This window comes from Ictalurus punctatus, chromosome 3 (assembly GCF_001660625.3).
Source record: "Ictalurus punctatus breed USDA103 chromosome 3, Coco_2.0, whole genome shotgun sequence".
NCBI classification, from domain to species: Eukaryota; Metazoa; Chordata; class Actinopteri; order Siluriformes; family Ictaluridae; genus Ictalurus; species Ictalurus punctatus.
Genome location: NC_030418.2, coordinates 10,097,242 through 10,113,788, shown reverse-complemented (window position 1 = coordinate 10,113,788; position 16,547 = coordinate 10,097,242). Strand labels below are relative to the sequence as shown.

Sequence of the window (16,547 nt, the reverse complement as noted above, 5' to 3'; positions counted from 1 at the left end):
TTGTCCTCAAACATAAGCATGCAAAATTTAGTGAAGATATCTCATTTTGTTCAAAAGTTATAGCCATTTATGTCAAAGTGGCTATGCCTACTTCCTATGTTTTAGCATACGGTAGCTACCTCAAGTCAAAAGTTCAAACTTTTTTTGATAACTTTTGATATCATTTGGCACTGGTTTGGTCCCGATCAGACAAAAAACCTAGGACTAGTTTGCAAAAGTACATTTTACACAAAGTCCAAAATGGCAGAAAAATTTTATAGGCAGAAATGAAATCAGATATGTGTTTTTTTTTTTTCTTGTTTTTTTTTTTCGTTTTGTCCCAAGAATTCCAAAGATATAAGGCACTTGAGTTTGTGACAAATGGTTCAAAAGTTATGGGCATTTTTCTAAACATGCTCACTATAGCGCCACCATCTGGCCGATCGATCGGGCCGAAACTTTACAACGCTTAATACTCTGGGGTACTACCTTCCCTCAAAGTTTCAGCTCTCTATGCCTTATGGTTTGGTCTGTACGATCAGTTTAAGTAGAATAATAATTTTTTAAAAATTGTTTAAGAATAATAAAAATCCTCACAATTACAATAGGGATTCAGTCATGTGCAAAAAGTTGTTACTTAAATTGAAGATGAAATGAGACAATATTTAGCAATTTCAGGTAAATTACAACCGAAATATAGCATTTTTATCAACTTTTATAACACTATTGAATCCCACTCTATAGAATTTCACATGCTTCTTTGTAATCATAAGATGCATGTGCTTTTCATTTCATGAAGTTCTGAGGTTCTGTTTAGGAATTATAGGCTTTTGAGTACACTTCTTCACTCTCATATTTTTAAGTTACCTTGCCATCCAAGGAGTAAAAAACTTTTCTTTTTTTTTCGGAATTATTGTAGAAAATTGTATTAGAGTCCAGAGAATTGTACTTGTTGAAGTTGAGTGAAAAATGTAGGACTAATCCGCAAAAGTAGGTTTTAAATTTTTTTTTTTAAATAATCACAAATATTTAATTTGATTGACACCAGTGGTTCTTGAGGCAAAGTTGTTAAGTACTAGGAGGTGTAATAGGTGAATAACATGTATGTGTGAAAAAAATGTATAATATACAATAACTTATATGCATGTAAATTGCGGTAGCTCCTCCTAGTGGTTGATTTCAAATACAGAATCTTAACACAATTCAAAATGGCAGATGCCCAAAATGGCCAACAAAGTAAAACTGGTTATCATTCGACTCAGTATGCCTCACTGAATCTAAAGATACTACTTTGATGATGTAGGACAAATTATATAGATGTTTAGGACAAATTACAGAAGTTATAAGCAAACATAAAATGAACAACAGGTGTTCCAAAAGTGCTCATGTGACCTCAGGTTATGGTTTTTGTAAGATGCACCAAGTTTGGTGTCAATACACCAAAGTGTTGTGGAGATATAACCTCATGTTCATTTTGGTGTACTCACCATCATATTCGTTGAAGCATTATACACAAACGGTTTGGTCGATCAAAAATCTATGAATAACTTTTGGTCTTCATTGTCTGAAGATGATCTGAACAAATTTCTGCCAAAAGAAAAAGTTCTGCCAAACAAGCTAGGAGAAGTTTTTAAAATATTTTTGACCACAAGGTGGTGCTGCCCTCAAACTTTTTGAGCACCTTCAGGGCATGGGGACGATGACAACTACCGAGGTTTGTAATGGTATTTCAATGCGTTCGTAAAATACAGCACCTTAACACGCTTTTCAAAATGGCCAATGACCAAAATAGCCGACATAATAAAACTGGGTATCAATTGACTCGAGTTTCAGCACTTGTTTGATTACAATCGGACAAATGGCCTAGGACTATTTTGCAAAAGTAGGTTCTGCAAAAAATCCAATATGGGAGGAAATATTTCATTGCGGAAATGAAATCAGAGATATACATTTTGTTCGTCTTGAATTCCAAAGATAAAAATTCTAATTTATCACTGTAGTGCCACCGTACGGCCAATCAGGGCTAGACTTTGTGCCAGTGTAGAGTAGAAGAGGACTACCATCCTTCAGAGTCTCTAGGCCTTATGGTTTGGTCTGCACGATCAATTTCAGGGCAGAATAATAATAATAATAATAATAATAATAATAATAATAATAATAATAATAATAATAATAACAACAACAACAACAACAACAACAACAACAACAACAACAATAGGGTTTCAGCATTTTGTACCTGAACCCCAAATAATTATAGCTGCAAGCAGCAATTAGGGGGCCAAGTATAGAAGTATAACAGTGCCAAATATCCTCAAGGCAAAATGGCATGTTGAATTACATAAACTGAATAAAAACATATTACAATAACAATACTTAAATTATTTTGCCCAGCATTTTGACACAAACTGGGGGGAAAAAACCACAGCAATAACAATGCTTAAATTAGTTTCCTCTGGAATTGATTGGGTTTGTATATTTGGATTGAAAGCAAAATTCCAGCATTCAAAATTCAATACACACATTCACCTTCCTAAAATACAGTTCCAAAATATTCAGCTGTTAAAAATACCAAATGATGGATGTTAGAGACCTTTAGCTCCTCCACCTTCCGTTTGAGGATGCCCCACAGATGCTCAATAAGGTTTAATTAATTAAGTTAATTAATTAATTAACTGTGTTAATGTTAGAGTAATGTGTTTTCTGTTTATGAGACCAGTTACTGTGAAACAATTCGTTGAAATGGAGAGAATAAAGTTTTTATTTGCATTTCTTTCAGAATTCTTTTAAATGAATTATTATTGATTTATAAGAAGGCATAAAAGGCAGAACTATCGGTATCGGCCGATATCACTCTGAATAATCGGTTATCGGTATCGACTGAGAAATTTAGTATCTCTACTTTCTACACTGAAAAAAAAAGGGTCATTAAATCAACATTCTCAACTAAGCTGAGGCTCAAACCCCAGTTGCTCATGAGCTTCAATAGCTACAATCAGATCATGAGCTTCCATACAAAAAACAGCACCGTTTGGATGGTAAAAGATTATATGTTGTATACAGCACATGTCCTGGAAGAACTACTGTATCTATTTGCAAGCAGTGTTTGATCAAATGAGTCTTTCCTGCGCCCTCAGCATGTGTGTGACAATGCGTGATAACGTGATACCGCATGAAATCGCAGAATCCTCATTCCTTCGATGTGCATTTTCAATGGCCACGTCTGTACATATTCTACACAGGGCTATTCCAAACAATGAGGAGTTTTAAACTCTAGGGATACATACCTTTAAAGCAGGGATTTGACTGACCGAGAATGTTCGCAAAGCCAGTCAGAATGGTTTTTGCACCACCCTAAAGATAAATAAGAAAGAGATGTCAAAATACATTTGCTATGAAAGAATATAATTCCTGGCTAAAACTGATGAATGTAAAATACAGTTTACAGTTACACTAAAAGTATTTCTTGACATAATTAAAAAAATAATAATTTAGAAAACGTGAAAATAATGCAATGTAATGGTTTTACTAGTTCCTCAACATCAGGTTTCACTTTAGATTAGTAGCATCATTTTGAAAGTCAGTGAGAGTGTAACCTGTTGGTAAATCATTGTAGCATTGGAACGGTGCATCTTCACAGCTCCAAGAAGGCTTTGCAGTACGTGACATAGCACATCTAGGTCTGGAGAATTATTGGCCAGCAGCTGCAACTCCATAAGGCATATTTGTGGGAAGAGCAACAAGACTTGTCCAAAGCCATGTGATATATCAGCAGATCCAAGCAAACATTCCTCTACTGGGGTAAACACTTCCATCTTCACACCTGAGAATAAGAGACAATAATGATCTCTCTCACTCTTGTTTAGGTTTTGAAGACCATACTACAGACTTTCATGTATACAAAGCAGTGATTTTAGAGCTAACAAAGCCGTGCAATTTTTACCTGATACAAAGAAGCAATATACACTTAAAGTAACTTATCTGCAGTTAAAAATGCTCTGAAATTTCATGCAGATGCTCTATAAATTAAATTATAAAAAAAATAGGGGAAATAAGTATTGGACGTGTCAACATATTTTTCAGTAAATATATTTCCAATGAGGCTATTCACATGAAATTTTCACCAGACATCAGTGTTAACTCAAGAAATCTGCAAATATGAAGAATTCACAACATTAAAGTCCATAAATAAAGTTACGTGTAATAAAGTGGAATGACACAGGAAAAAAGTATTGAACCCGCTAAGAAAAGCAGTTCTCCAAGGCAAGGTAAGGCAAGGAATCCATAAGTAATTATACCCCACCTCCATCTGTGCAAATTAATATCAGCTGGGTTAGTAAATTGATGGTCTATAAAAAGGCTTTTCATTACCAAGGTGTCACACAAGAAACATCTCATGCTGGGGAAAAACGCACAGGAGCTCCTTGCAAGATTTCTGACCAGGGAGTCAGAAGAATAGTCAGAAGGGTAGCCCAAGAGCCAAGGACCACGCAGAAAGAAAAGGCATATTGAGCTCGTTTAAAGTTTGCTACAACTCATTTGGACAAGCCTATGAAATACTGGGAGAGTGTAGTCTGGTCAGACGAGAGCAAAATTGAACTTTTTGCCTGTCATACTACACACCATGTTTGGAAAAGAAAAGACACTGCACATCACCCCAAACCACCAGTGAAGTTTGGAGGTGGAAGCATCATGATGTGGGGCTGTTTTTCATCGCATGGTACTGGCATACTTCACATAATTGAAGGAACAATGAATGAAGGCCTTTACTGGGAGATTCTTGAGAAAAATCTGCTGCCATCCACCAGGATGATGAAGATGAGACATGGGTGGACCTTCCAGCAGGACAATGATCCAAAGCATACAGCAAAGAAAACTCTCAAATGGTTTCAGAGGGGAAAAAAATCAAGGCGTTTCAATGGTCAATAACCTGACTTGAATCCAATTGCACAAGATTTAAAGACAATATACTGAATAAAAACACCTGAATACTGAGGCTGATTGATTTCTTCATGAATGGCATCAATTCAACAATTCTAAGTTGTGGCAACATTAGAAACCATCCGTTCTAACATAAGATGACCAGGGATGGATTATGAGACAATGGGCCCTAGGTGCGAGTGGGTTGGAAAGTTTTACAATGAAAAGTACTGGGGAAATATAAAAGTGAGTCTGGAGCTCTGCTGAAAATTCTCATGCCTCCAGAGTCTTCCTTGCACACACACACTGGGTTATACGAAAACATATGGAGTTCTTCATTAGGGCCTGAGCACTGATGGTGTGAGGCCATACTGGATCTGCTCCATTTATTATTATAATTAGGCCCCAAGCACCGCTGGTGTGAGGCCCTTTCGGATCTGCTCCATTTATCAGGGGTTCAGTTAGGGACTGCTTCTTGCAACTATAATTATTTGGGGTTCAGGCACGAAATGCTGAAACTCTATTGTTGTTAATATTATTTTTTTTATTTATTATTCTGCCCTAAAACTGATCATGCAGACCAAACCATAAGGCCTAGAGAGCTGAAACTTTGAGGGAAGGTAGTACCCCAGAGTACTACAGCATCACAAAGTTTCGGCCCAATCAACCAGATGGTGCGCTACAGTGAGCATGTTTAGAAAAATGGCCATAAATTTTGAACCATTTGTCACAGACTCAAGTGTCTTATATTTATGTAATCCTTGGGGCCCATACGAACAAAACAAACATCCCCGATTTCATTTCTGCCTGTAAAAATTTTCAGCCAACTTGGATTGATTGTAAAACCTACTTTTGCAAACTAGTCCTAGGTTTTTTGTCCAAACTGACTGCAGCAAACCAGTCTCAGTATCAAAAGTTAACAAAAAAAGGCTTGAACTTTCGACTTGAGGTTGCTACAATATATACAAAAACACAGGAAGTAGACTTGACCATTTTTACATAAATGTCTACAACTCTTGAATGAAATGAGATATCTTCATCAAATTTGGCATGCTTATGTTTGAGGACAACCTATGGTTGGCCTGAAAATTGGTGCAGTTTTGCCACATGGTGGCACTATAATACCAAAAAACCTGATATTGGCTGTAACTATAAAACTGTTGATCCAATTCACTTCAAAATATGCATACAGTGTCTTTCTCAGTTGCCATCACTGTCTATGAGCACATTCACATATGTTGCAAAACATGGCCGCCATCGACCAATAAAATTATCTAGCTAGTAGCTAGTGCACAAAGTTTCCAATGGCTAATCGGAACGAATCTTGGTGGGCTTATTTGACTCTTCATCTAAGAGTGGTGCAAAGTTTTAAAGAAATTGGTCACTAGATGGCGTTATCACGATTTTTGTTGATGTTAACCATTGTATATAACGCAGTGTTTTCAAGAAACACAAGTAATATATATCAAATGATGGGCCTTCTCATTATAAACAGATTTGCCTCAAAAAAAACTTAGACCTGCTTCCCTCCTCCCTTCTCTTTCCAAAATCCATGAAAGAGCTGTTTTCAATCAACTCAAAATTTTTCTCACACAGAACAACCTCCTGGACACCAAGCAGTCTGGCTTCAAAAGCAGTCACCCCATGGAGACTGCTCTGCTTTCCATCACTGAAGCCTTATGACTAGCAAGAGCAACCTCAAGATCATCTGTCCTCATTCTACTTGACCTCCCTGCTGCTATCAACACTGTGAATCATCAGATCCTCCTGTCAACTCTCTCCAGCCTAGGCATCACCGGAGCGGCTCTGCACTGGGTGGAATCCAATCCTCAGACAGATCATTCAAAGGTATTGTGGAGGGGAGGTATTTCTGAAACTCAACAACTCACAACTGGGGTTCCTCAGGGGTCAGTTCTGGGTCCACTGCTCTTTTCTATTCATACTACATCTCTGGGGCAGGTGATTGAGTCTCATGGCTTCTCATATCATTCCTATGCTGATGACACCCAGTTCTATTTGTCCTTCCAGCCTGAGGATCCATCTGTCTCTGCACAAATCTCTGCTTGCCTGTCTGACATCTTGGACTGGATGAGGGAACACCACCTTAAGCTCAACTTGGAAAAATCTGAGCTTCTCGCCATCCCCTCAATCAACCAGTATGCCCCTCAGTCAACCACAACCTCACTGGACAGCTCGGCTCAACCACACTCAAGCCAACCAGGACAGCCAGGAACCTTGGGGTGCCTTTGATGACAGCTTGACTTTTACAGACCACATTTCAACAACTGCACGGTCCTGTAGTTCATTCTACATCAAGAGAATCAGACCCTATCTCACCAAACAGGCTGCACAGCTACTAGTTCAGGTTAGTCATATCAAAACTGGACTACTGCAATGCACTACTCTCGGGCCTTCCAGCAAGCTCCATCAAATCTCTCCAGATGATTCAGAATGCAGCAGCACGCCTCATCTTCAACCACCCCAAAAGGACCCATGTCACACCCTTCATCTCCCTCCACTGGCTTCCTGTAGCTGCCCGTATCAAATTCAAGGCTTTGATGCTCACGTACAAGACCTTGTCTGGAACAGCACCACCCTACCTCAAGAATCTCCTGAAGGTTTACGTTCCCTCATGCAATCTGCGATCGATTAGCAACTGACGCTTAGTAGTGCCTACTCATTGTGGCGAAAGGTCCCTTTCCAGAACCTTCACACTAACCGTGCCTCAGTGGTGGAATGAACCTCAATCCTGAGAGTAGAATCTATCACTATCTTAAAAAAAACAGCTAAAGACCCACCTCTTCTGTGAGCATGTAAATAACCCCTAAAACGCCAACCCCACTTCATCCTTTTAAAAAACCACCATCAACAAACAAACAAACAAACTTATTCTGGCTCTTACAACTCTACTCAGTGCACTTTGGATAAATGTGTCCGCTAAATGAATAAATACAAATGCAAAATGTAACCACTGGTGTTTGTCAAACGGTAAATATTTCAAATAATGGTAAAAACCTACTTTTGGCTATAACTCTTGAATGGAAACAGACATTTTCACCAAACTTGGTAAATTTATGTACAGTCTCAGTCTGTGGAGGTGTTTGGCCACTTCTTGACTCTATAATAGTAAAAACAACTTGAAAATGGCTGTATAAATGGTGTGTAAATGATTGAATATCATTCAATGTTTCAGATATACACATATTCTTTGTATCATACTTTAGATATTCTGATTCTGAACAAATTTGCCTCTAGGACCATTGCTGTCAATCAAATCGTTCATTAAATATTTGAAATTATTTCAAAAACCTAGTTTTGCAAAGTAGTCCTAAGTTTTTTACTCAACCTCAATGAAACCACTGCAGTACAATTCTCTGTACTATCTAGGTCAATAATTATTTGTTAAATGTGGAACTTCATCCTTTGGATAGCTAAAACAGGGTCATTTACAAAATGGGCGGGGTAAAATATACTCAAAAGCCTCTAGATCCTAAATGAAAAGTCAAAACTTCCCGAAACTATGAGAATGTGCAATATAATTCGAAAGAAGCGTGCAAACTTTTATTGAGATCAGACAATAGGTGGTGCTATAATTGTTAAAAGGCATTAAAAACAACATATTTCCTTAGTAAATTGCCTGTATTGGCTGTAAATTGTTTTTACATCTCTGAGCTAGGTGGTTACAGGCTAGTTAAAGAACACATAATACCTTTTTACACATGTGCTTAAAGGCCTTAAAATGTGGGCTTGAGCAAGTGTGCCCAAAAGTCTATAACTCATGAAGGAATGCTTAAATCTTCTGGAAAGTAGGTAAACTCATGTGACATGACTCAAGCACAAAATGTTATATAGCTCGGGCAGTAGTTATCTCTATAACAGTTAAAAGGGTGAAAATGACTATATTCTTATGGTAAATTCACTGAAATTGCCATTATAACCATTAAATGGCAGCAAAAGCCCACTCTTTGTCTCATTCTGCTCAATAATTAAGTTATTTCAATGTTTTTTCTATTGAAATCATATTTAGATATTATAAACTCATTATAATAACGTTACCAATCACATTTTTTCAAGGTTTATCACTTATTATTTGAGGTGTCAGGGTTTGCAATTATATCACATTATGATTACAGTGAGATTGGTAAATTATGTTATAAAGGGGAGACCTGAAGTAGGCATTTTTCTTACCCATCATTTATTTCAAGTATATCAACAACAAAATGTGTGTGAAACTGAAAATGGTATTATAAAGGGGAGACCTGGAATAAGCATTTTGTTTCTTGTCATTCCTAGACGGTTCTTCCGATTTTCACGCAAATTGGCTCACATCATCTTCCGACCATGCTGGCAAAAAGTTATTAAATCCAACTGTTCTCAAAAAATGGGCGAATGAATTCATCTGAAGAGCATGCCAAATTCAACGCGAAGCTATATCTCCGCAATGCTTTAGCATATTGAGACAAAACTTGGAACCTGTTATCAAGAGCAGGACCTAAGGCTACATGCAGCGTTTTGTCACAGTGCCACCTAGAGGTCAGGAGATATGAAAATTTAAACTTTTTGCTTATAACTTCTTATAACAAATGGGCATGGCCATTTTGAATTTTGTCCTAAAATGCTATATTTTATGAACGCCTTGGCATATCGTTACGAAACTTGATCTGTCTTTGGCACCATGCCCTAAAGGTACTCAAAAAATTCGGGGTTGCGCCACCTTCTGGTCAAAAAGTATTAACGCAAATTGCTTTTGAGTAATTTTGCATATTGCAATGAGACTAATCTTATTACCTTCCTTGGGTCATGCTGAGAACATAGACACCAATTTGGCCACAGTCAGCCAAACTTCCTGTCCACCATTTTGATTTTCTTTAAAAACCTACTTTTGCTAACTCCTCCCAGACCGTTTGTCCGAGTTCCATAAAATTGGAGAGAGATCACCTTCACCAAGATGCTGGCAAAAAATTATCAAAAGCTTTTTGATAAACCAAACTGTTCTCGAACAAATCCGACGTTGAGCATGCTATAATAGACGTGAGGCTATATCTCCGTTGTGCATTCGTATATTCAGACCAAACTTAGTATCTGTCATTTCCATAATAGCATGAAGGTGCCTGCTGTGTTTTGGAACACTGCCACCTTGTAGACAAAAATTATACTGCAATGTCAAAAAACGCTAATATCTTTTCATTACTTTTGCCTATTGTAATCAATATTGATAGATTCCGTGAGTCATGCCGAGAACAATGATAGCAATTATGCCATGGTCAACAGTCCTTGCTGTCCACCGTTTTGAATTTCATTGAAACCTTTTTCAAACTCCTTCTAGAGCGTTGGCCCAATTTTCACCAAATTCAATTCAGATCTTCAGACCATGCCGGCAAAAAATTATGGATTTTGTCTTCATATGCTTAACTGTTATCGTTTAACGCATCAACAACTTTGACGGCATGATGACAAAACTATTCAGAGGCTGTTTCTCGGCAAGGCTTTGGCATATTGACATCAACCTTTGTGTGCGCCATTGTGACCCCACACTGACCACATCGCATCAATTTGGTCACAACGCCACCTATTAAATATGATAAGCAATTAAATCATATAAAAATCGATTGTACTTATGAATGTTCAACCATTTTGCCTAAAATCATATTCAAATGTCTAAAATTGTACTTTTTTATTTATTTTTTTTTATTTATTTTTTTTACACATGGTCCTGCAATGCTTGTTTAGCTCCTCCTTTAGCTCCCAAGTGCTTGGTCCCTTAATTGCTGCTTGCAGCTATATATTTATTAGGGGACAAGACCAGAATGGGCCATGGCCCCTATTGTTTTCGTTAGTTTTCTTATTAGGGCCCGAGCACCGCTGGTGGGAGGCCCTATTGGATCTGCTCCGTTTATCATTACTATTTTTATTATTAGCGCCCGAGCACCGACGGTGCCGTGCCTCAGGTGCAAAACGGAGGGCGCATGCACCGGAGGTGCAGGGCCCTATTGTTTTCGGCATGTTAATCATTATTATTAGGGCCTGAGCACTGAAGGTTGCACTGGAGGTGCAGGGCCATATTGTTTCCCCATGTTTATTAGGGCCCGAGCATCGAAGTTGCTGCGCCTCCAGTGCACACCGGGGAGCGCATGCACCAGATGTGCAGGGCTCTATTGTTTTCAGCATGTTTATTAGGGCCCGAGCATCGAAGTTGCCGCACCTCCAGTGCACACCGGAAGGCGCATGCAGGCCCTATTGTTTTCATGTGTTTATTATTATTATTTAAAAAAAAATTTCATGCATTCATGTGATTTTAAGGGCCTAAACATACCCAAAAACTCACGAAACCGGTGAAAATTTTATAATTCTGTAGGGCATGGGTGCGGGTGAGGAGCTCCATAGCGCCCCCAAATGCAGGCAGTGGTCGGGATGAAGTTGCTCCGATGTGCACGAGATTTACCATAGTCGTTGCTCTCTTCAAGTGTGACAAAGTTCACATAGCTGTATCTGACTCTGCCCAACAGGAAGTCGGCCATGTTGGATTTTCAAAGTTTCCCACGGTGTTTTGAGAGACTTAAGATGGTTGAAAATCCATGAAACTGTGCAAAAGTCATGGTGACTAATGTATACAAAATTTGGTCTGTATATGTTATAGCTTCATGGAGATAAAGCTTCACATCCATTTTGGCATGCACATAGATTGTTTTGCCATTATTCGAGAACAGTTTGACGAACCAAGGTGAATTCGATAAGCTTTTGTCTGCATGATCTAACAATGATCTGACTAGATTTTCACAAAAATCAAACAGACAAACAGTCTTGGAGGAATTAAAAAAAAAAGGTTTTCAAATATTTCAAAATGGCAGAGAGCAACTCTGGCCAACCATAGCATAATTAGTATTATTGATCTTGGCATGACGCAAGGAATCTATCATGATCACTCTCATGACAATAGAAAAAAGTCGTCACAAGATATTAGTATTTTTTAAAATTGTACTGGTCTGAAAAGTTTGGTCTGAATACTCTAAAGTGTCATGGAGATATAGCCTCATGGGTATTTTGGCATGCATGTCATCAACTTGTGCGTTATTCAAAAATGGTCCATAATTTTTTGGTTTGGTCTATCAAAAATCTTTTAATAACTTTTTGTCAACATGGTCTCACGATGTTCTGAGCCAATTTTGGTGAAAATCAGACAGACCGTCTAGAACGAGTTTGAAAAATTAGTTTATTTAGAAAATTCAAAATGGTGGATAAAATATTTATGACTAAAATTGACATCATAGGGTGCAGGATTTTTTTTTGTTTCTAGGCCTTATGGTTCAAAAGTTATTAGAGTAAATTTAAGTCAAACTTTGAGTAGTTGCTGGCATTGGAGGGTTTGAGATGTCCTCTATCTGGGTGCCAGAATTTATAACTTTCCCGGAAGCGTTTCTATGGTCTGCCACAGACTCAAGAGCGGAAGAAGAAGAAGAAGAAAACTAACTGAGCTTGGCCCCTAATAATAATAAGAACCAGAACGAAAACAATAGGCACCTATGGTGCTTGGCACCTAATGTGCGAAGAAAATCAGCACAAATCCAATAGGGTCCCAGCACTTCATGCTTGAACCCCTAAAAATCCCTACAAAAACAATAGTGTTTCAGTGCTTCGCACCTGAACCCTACTAAAAATCCCTACAAAAACAATAAGGTTTCAGCACTTCGTGCTTGAACCCCTAATAAGCAGAAGAAGAAGATGAAATAGGGTTCCAAAAACACACATTGGAGAGTACATACAAAATGACATACTATACACAAACTATGCACTCTACTGTCTAATATACACATTTTAGAAGGGTAGTATCGTCTCAAATGGAACACTAGTGAGAATCGGGTGAATTTTTTTTTTTGCAGGGCTCATGATTCAGGAGATATGGAATAAAATGTAGCGCCCCCAATAGCCAGTTCTTGCCAAGATACATAGATCACTAGAGAGACCATACATGAACATACTTTTAAGTTTTGTGATGATAGCACATTGCTAGTTGTGTAAAATGCGTGCTGGAAGCTGATGGCTGAAGGAAGCAATGTTTTTGTCATTTAGTGATGATTGAAAATCTAGCTGCCAATTTGAGTGATATTGCATCAGATAGTATAGGGGTCCCTCCCTGAAAAATACCATTTAAATTTCATGACAACAGCTTAATGGGAACCTTCTTAAATAGCTGCTGGAATCAGTCGGATTGTCTCTTCAGTAATTGTCTTTGTGAAAAATCCACTTACCGAAAAGCACATACAGAGTAGATGCAGCATACCAAATTTCAGCTTGACAGACCTTACGGTTCTTGAAAAACAATTATCTGAACTGAGCTCCACCCCTATATATGACCACATCCTAAACTGTGGAACTAACCTCGGAATCCTTGTCCTTGTAAGCCACCATGAGTAAATTAGGCATCAACTTCTTAGAACTTATTGATGTATGGTGGTCATATTGCTTACAAATTTCAATATGTTTTGATAATTATTGAGAGTCACACACTCCTGAGTATTTTGACATCAAGATTATCAAAACTGGCCAAAAACCTAGGATTAGTTCTTAAAGGTTTTGCATATTACGAAAATGTTCAAAAGTTTAAGTGGGTGGAGCTAAATATACCAAAATATTTTTTGAATTTGAGGATTACACCCTAAAAAAAAATAAAATACATAATTTTCACTGTACCCCTTATTTTCCAGCAGATGTGCTTGTTTATGTGTGAACAATAATGAACAGTGTGTGTGCATGTGCATAGTACTACCTTCCTCCAGCTGTGCAGAATCCTCCGGGTTGCTTTCACTATCAGCCTCGTAGCCTTTCTCCTCACCCAGCGCTTGATCATCACACACCTGAACTTCATCCACTTCATCAGACAGATTCTCAGCTGCAGCCGAGGCCTCACAACTGGCTTGAAACTTCATAAAAATTGAGACCAACGTAAAAGTTGTTTAACACTCTAGAGTCTGAGGCCTTTCAGACACTTTTGAGGTAGTCTGACATGCCTCTACATTTTAATATATTTCACCCATCTAAAAAACATTAATCCAAAAATGTTACATATGCTAATATTTACTACAACCTCACCAACAGTAATTTGAGAGCAGTAAGAATGTCATGAATATAGGTTGTTTAAATCAACTGTAAATTTACACTTTTCAAAAACCAATTTTCAGAGGTGTTGGGGATACTGTGAAACACATTATAAACAATTTTGACACGACTTTTGAGCTCTGAACCTTGTAAACATAAGTGTTGGCTACACATAGGTGATCACATCATGCAGAAATGTTATGTGGTCTAACTACAAAACTTGTAGAACTTTGAAGTGACACTATTTTTTTCAAAGCCAGTGGCTTACACAATGAATAGCATAGGTGTGCCTTCCTGTAACTCCTCAGTAAGTGTAAACAACCCCAACATGTGCTCTTGTTTATATGAGTAAATTTGGGCGTTGTCTCGTTTTCTTGCCTCATAATTACCCGATAACGACTGCCGATTTACTATAATGTTATCATATGAATAGCTCTCTTTGCTAATAGGTGGGACATCAAGAGCTGTTTTCTGACTCAGAGCCTGTAACGTTCATGGTGTTAATTTTATTCTCCTCACAAAGCTCTAAAAATATGTGTAATTTTGATCTATATACATTTGGAAAGTAGACCGTTCAAGGTTTCTGGGGATGTCAGTTTTAAGTTTGAATGACAAAAACTCAGATTTTGATGCGGAGGTGCGAACATTCATTCCCACAGGCGGGAGAGCCGACCGCTAACGGTTAACAAGCAAACTGACATTTCATAACTAGAGCTGCAACAACTAATTGATAAAATCAATGATAATCGATTATGAAAATCGTTGTCAATGAATCTCATTATCGATTAGTTGGTCTGCGCGCGGTACAGTTACTCATTACGTTACTTCTGTTCCGAAAACATGCTTCGGAGAGTAAATACTAAAAGTTGTGTCCCAAATTTTTCCTTCGTTGGGGTCCCCCCCATTGATATCAACCTCTCTGTACTCCATTCTGTACTAATCTAAATTGATGGAAAATAACCGAAGCTCGTTCAGATTCCTAAGTTGAAATATGAAAGGTCTGAACAGTCCCATTAAAAGATCCAAGATTCTGACACATTTAAAACTACAAAAACCTGACGTTGCATTTCTTCAGGAAACTCATCTCCGTCTCAGGGATCAACACAGACTTCAAGCTTGCTGGACATCGCATATGTTCCACTCCAATTTTGATTCCAGGTCCAGAGGAGTTTCTATCCTGATAAGTAAGACTGTGCCCTTTTCCTTTGATAACGTTATTTCTGATGTAAATGGTAGATATGTGATTGTGGAAGGGAAAATTTCACAAACGCCAGTAGTTTTGGTGAATGTATATGCCCCGAATTTTGATAATGCTCCTTTTGCTCAGAATTTGTTGTCAAAGATTCGTGCTTTGAACACACATCTCTTGATATTTGGGGGAGATTTAAACTGTGTTATTGACCCACTTTTGGACAAATCTAGCGCTGTTTCAAAAGCTCCCTCTGCAATGGCAAAGGTAGTCTCTGAGTTTATGGTTCAGAATGGTTACATTGATCTGTGGAGGTATTTTAACCCCACAGTGAGAAAATATTCTTTTTTTTCCCCCTCACTTACATAAATCTTTTTCTCGCATTGATTACTTTTTTATTAATAATTCTCTAATTTCTCGGGTTGTAAATATCTACCAATTGTTATTTCAGACCACGCTCCTCTGAGTCTTGACAGTCTTCTACCTTCACATCACGCCTTTTGCCCACCATGGAGGCTTAATTCTCTAGTTTTATCTGATTCAGCATTTTGCAAGCATACTTCTACTTCGATAGATGATTTTCTTCTTACTAATCAAACTGATTCAATCTCTTATTCTTTACTTTGGGAAACTCTAAAGGCCTTCTTAAGGGGACAGATAATCTCTTATTCTGCTCATGCCAATAAGCAACGCAAGAGTAAGAAAAAAAGAGTTATCTGATAATATTCGAGCTATTGACGACCAATATGCTCTCAACCCGAGCCCTGAGCTGCATAAACAAAGGCTTAATTTGCAGGCGGAGTTTGATTTGTTATCAACAGGTACGGCGGAGAGGCTGTTGTTACCTACGCGTGGCAATTATTATGAATATGGAGATAAGGTTGGTCGGTTGTTGGCTCACCAATTGCGTAGCCGAGCGGCTTCCCGCTCTATTACTCAGATTATGCAGTCCAGTGGTGCATTAACCACGGATCCTGTATGAATTAATTCAACTTTTAAAAGTATTTAGTCCTCTTTATACACAGCTGGGGCTCCTGACAATTCAGGTAACATGGACCATTTTCTTAGAAATATATATATATATATATATATATATATATATATATATATATATATATATATATATATATATATATATATATATATATATATATATATATATATATACACACACACACACACACACACACCAATGATGCTAAATCTGACTATTTTACTTTGTCACGGGGTACACGCCAGAGATGTCCTCTGTCTCCCTTACTTTTTGCTATAGCGATTGAGCCTCTCTCGATAATGCTTAGAACGCTTCCTGTATTTCAGGGTATAATTCGCAAAGGAATTGAACATAAACTAGCCCTGTATGCTGACG

The 16,547-nt window shown here is 37.9% G+C and overlaps 1 protein-coding gene across 8 annotated transcripts in view; it reads right to left on the bottom strand.

Moving 5' to 3' along the window:
- The window catches only part of lyst (lysosomal trafficking regulator), a 227,188-nt gene that overhangs the window by 138,956 nt on the left and 71,685 nt on the right, over positions 1–16,547 (bottom strand). For all 8 annotated transcript variants that reach the window (XM_053679574.1, XM_053679575.1, XM_053679573.1 and 5 more), the window contains 3 exons: positions 13,661–13,814; positions 3,573–3,799; positions 3,264–3,330 (listed from right to left, as the gene is read on the bottom strand). In XM_053679574.1, coding sequence (XP_053535549.1) covers positions 3,264–3,330; positions 3,573–3,799; positions 13,661–13,814 — 448 coding nt within the window. The remainder of the gene's footprint in view (positions 1–3,263; positions 3,331–3,572; positions 3,800–13,660; positions 13,815–16,547) is intronic.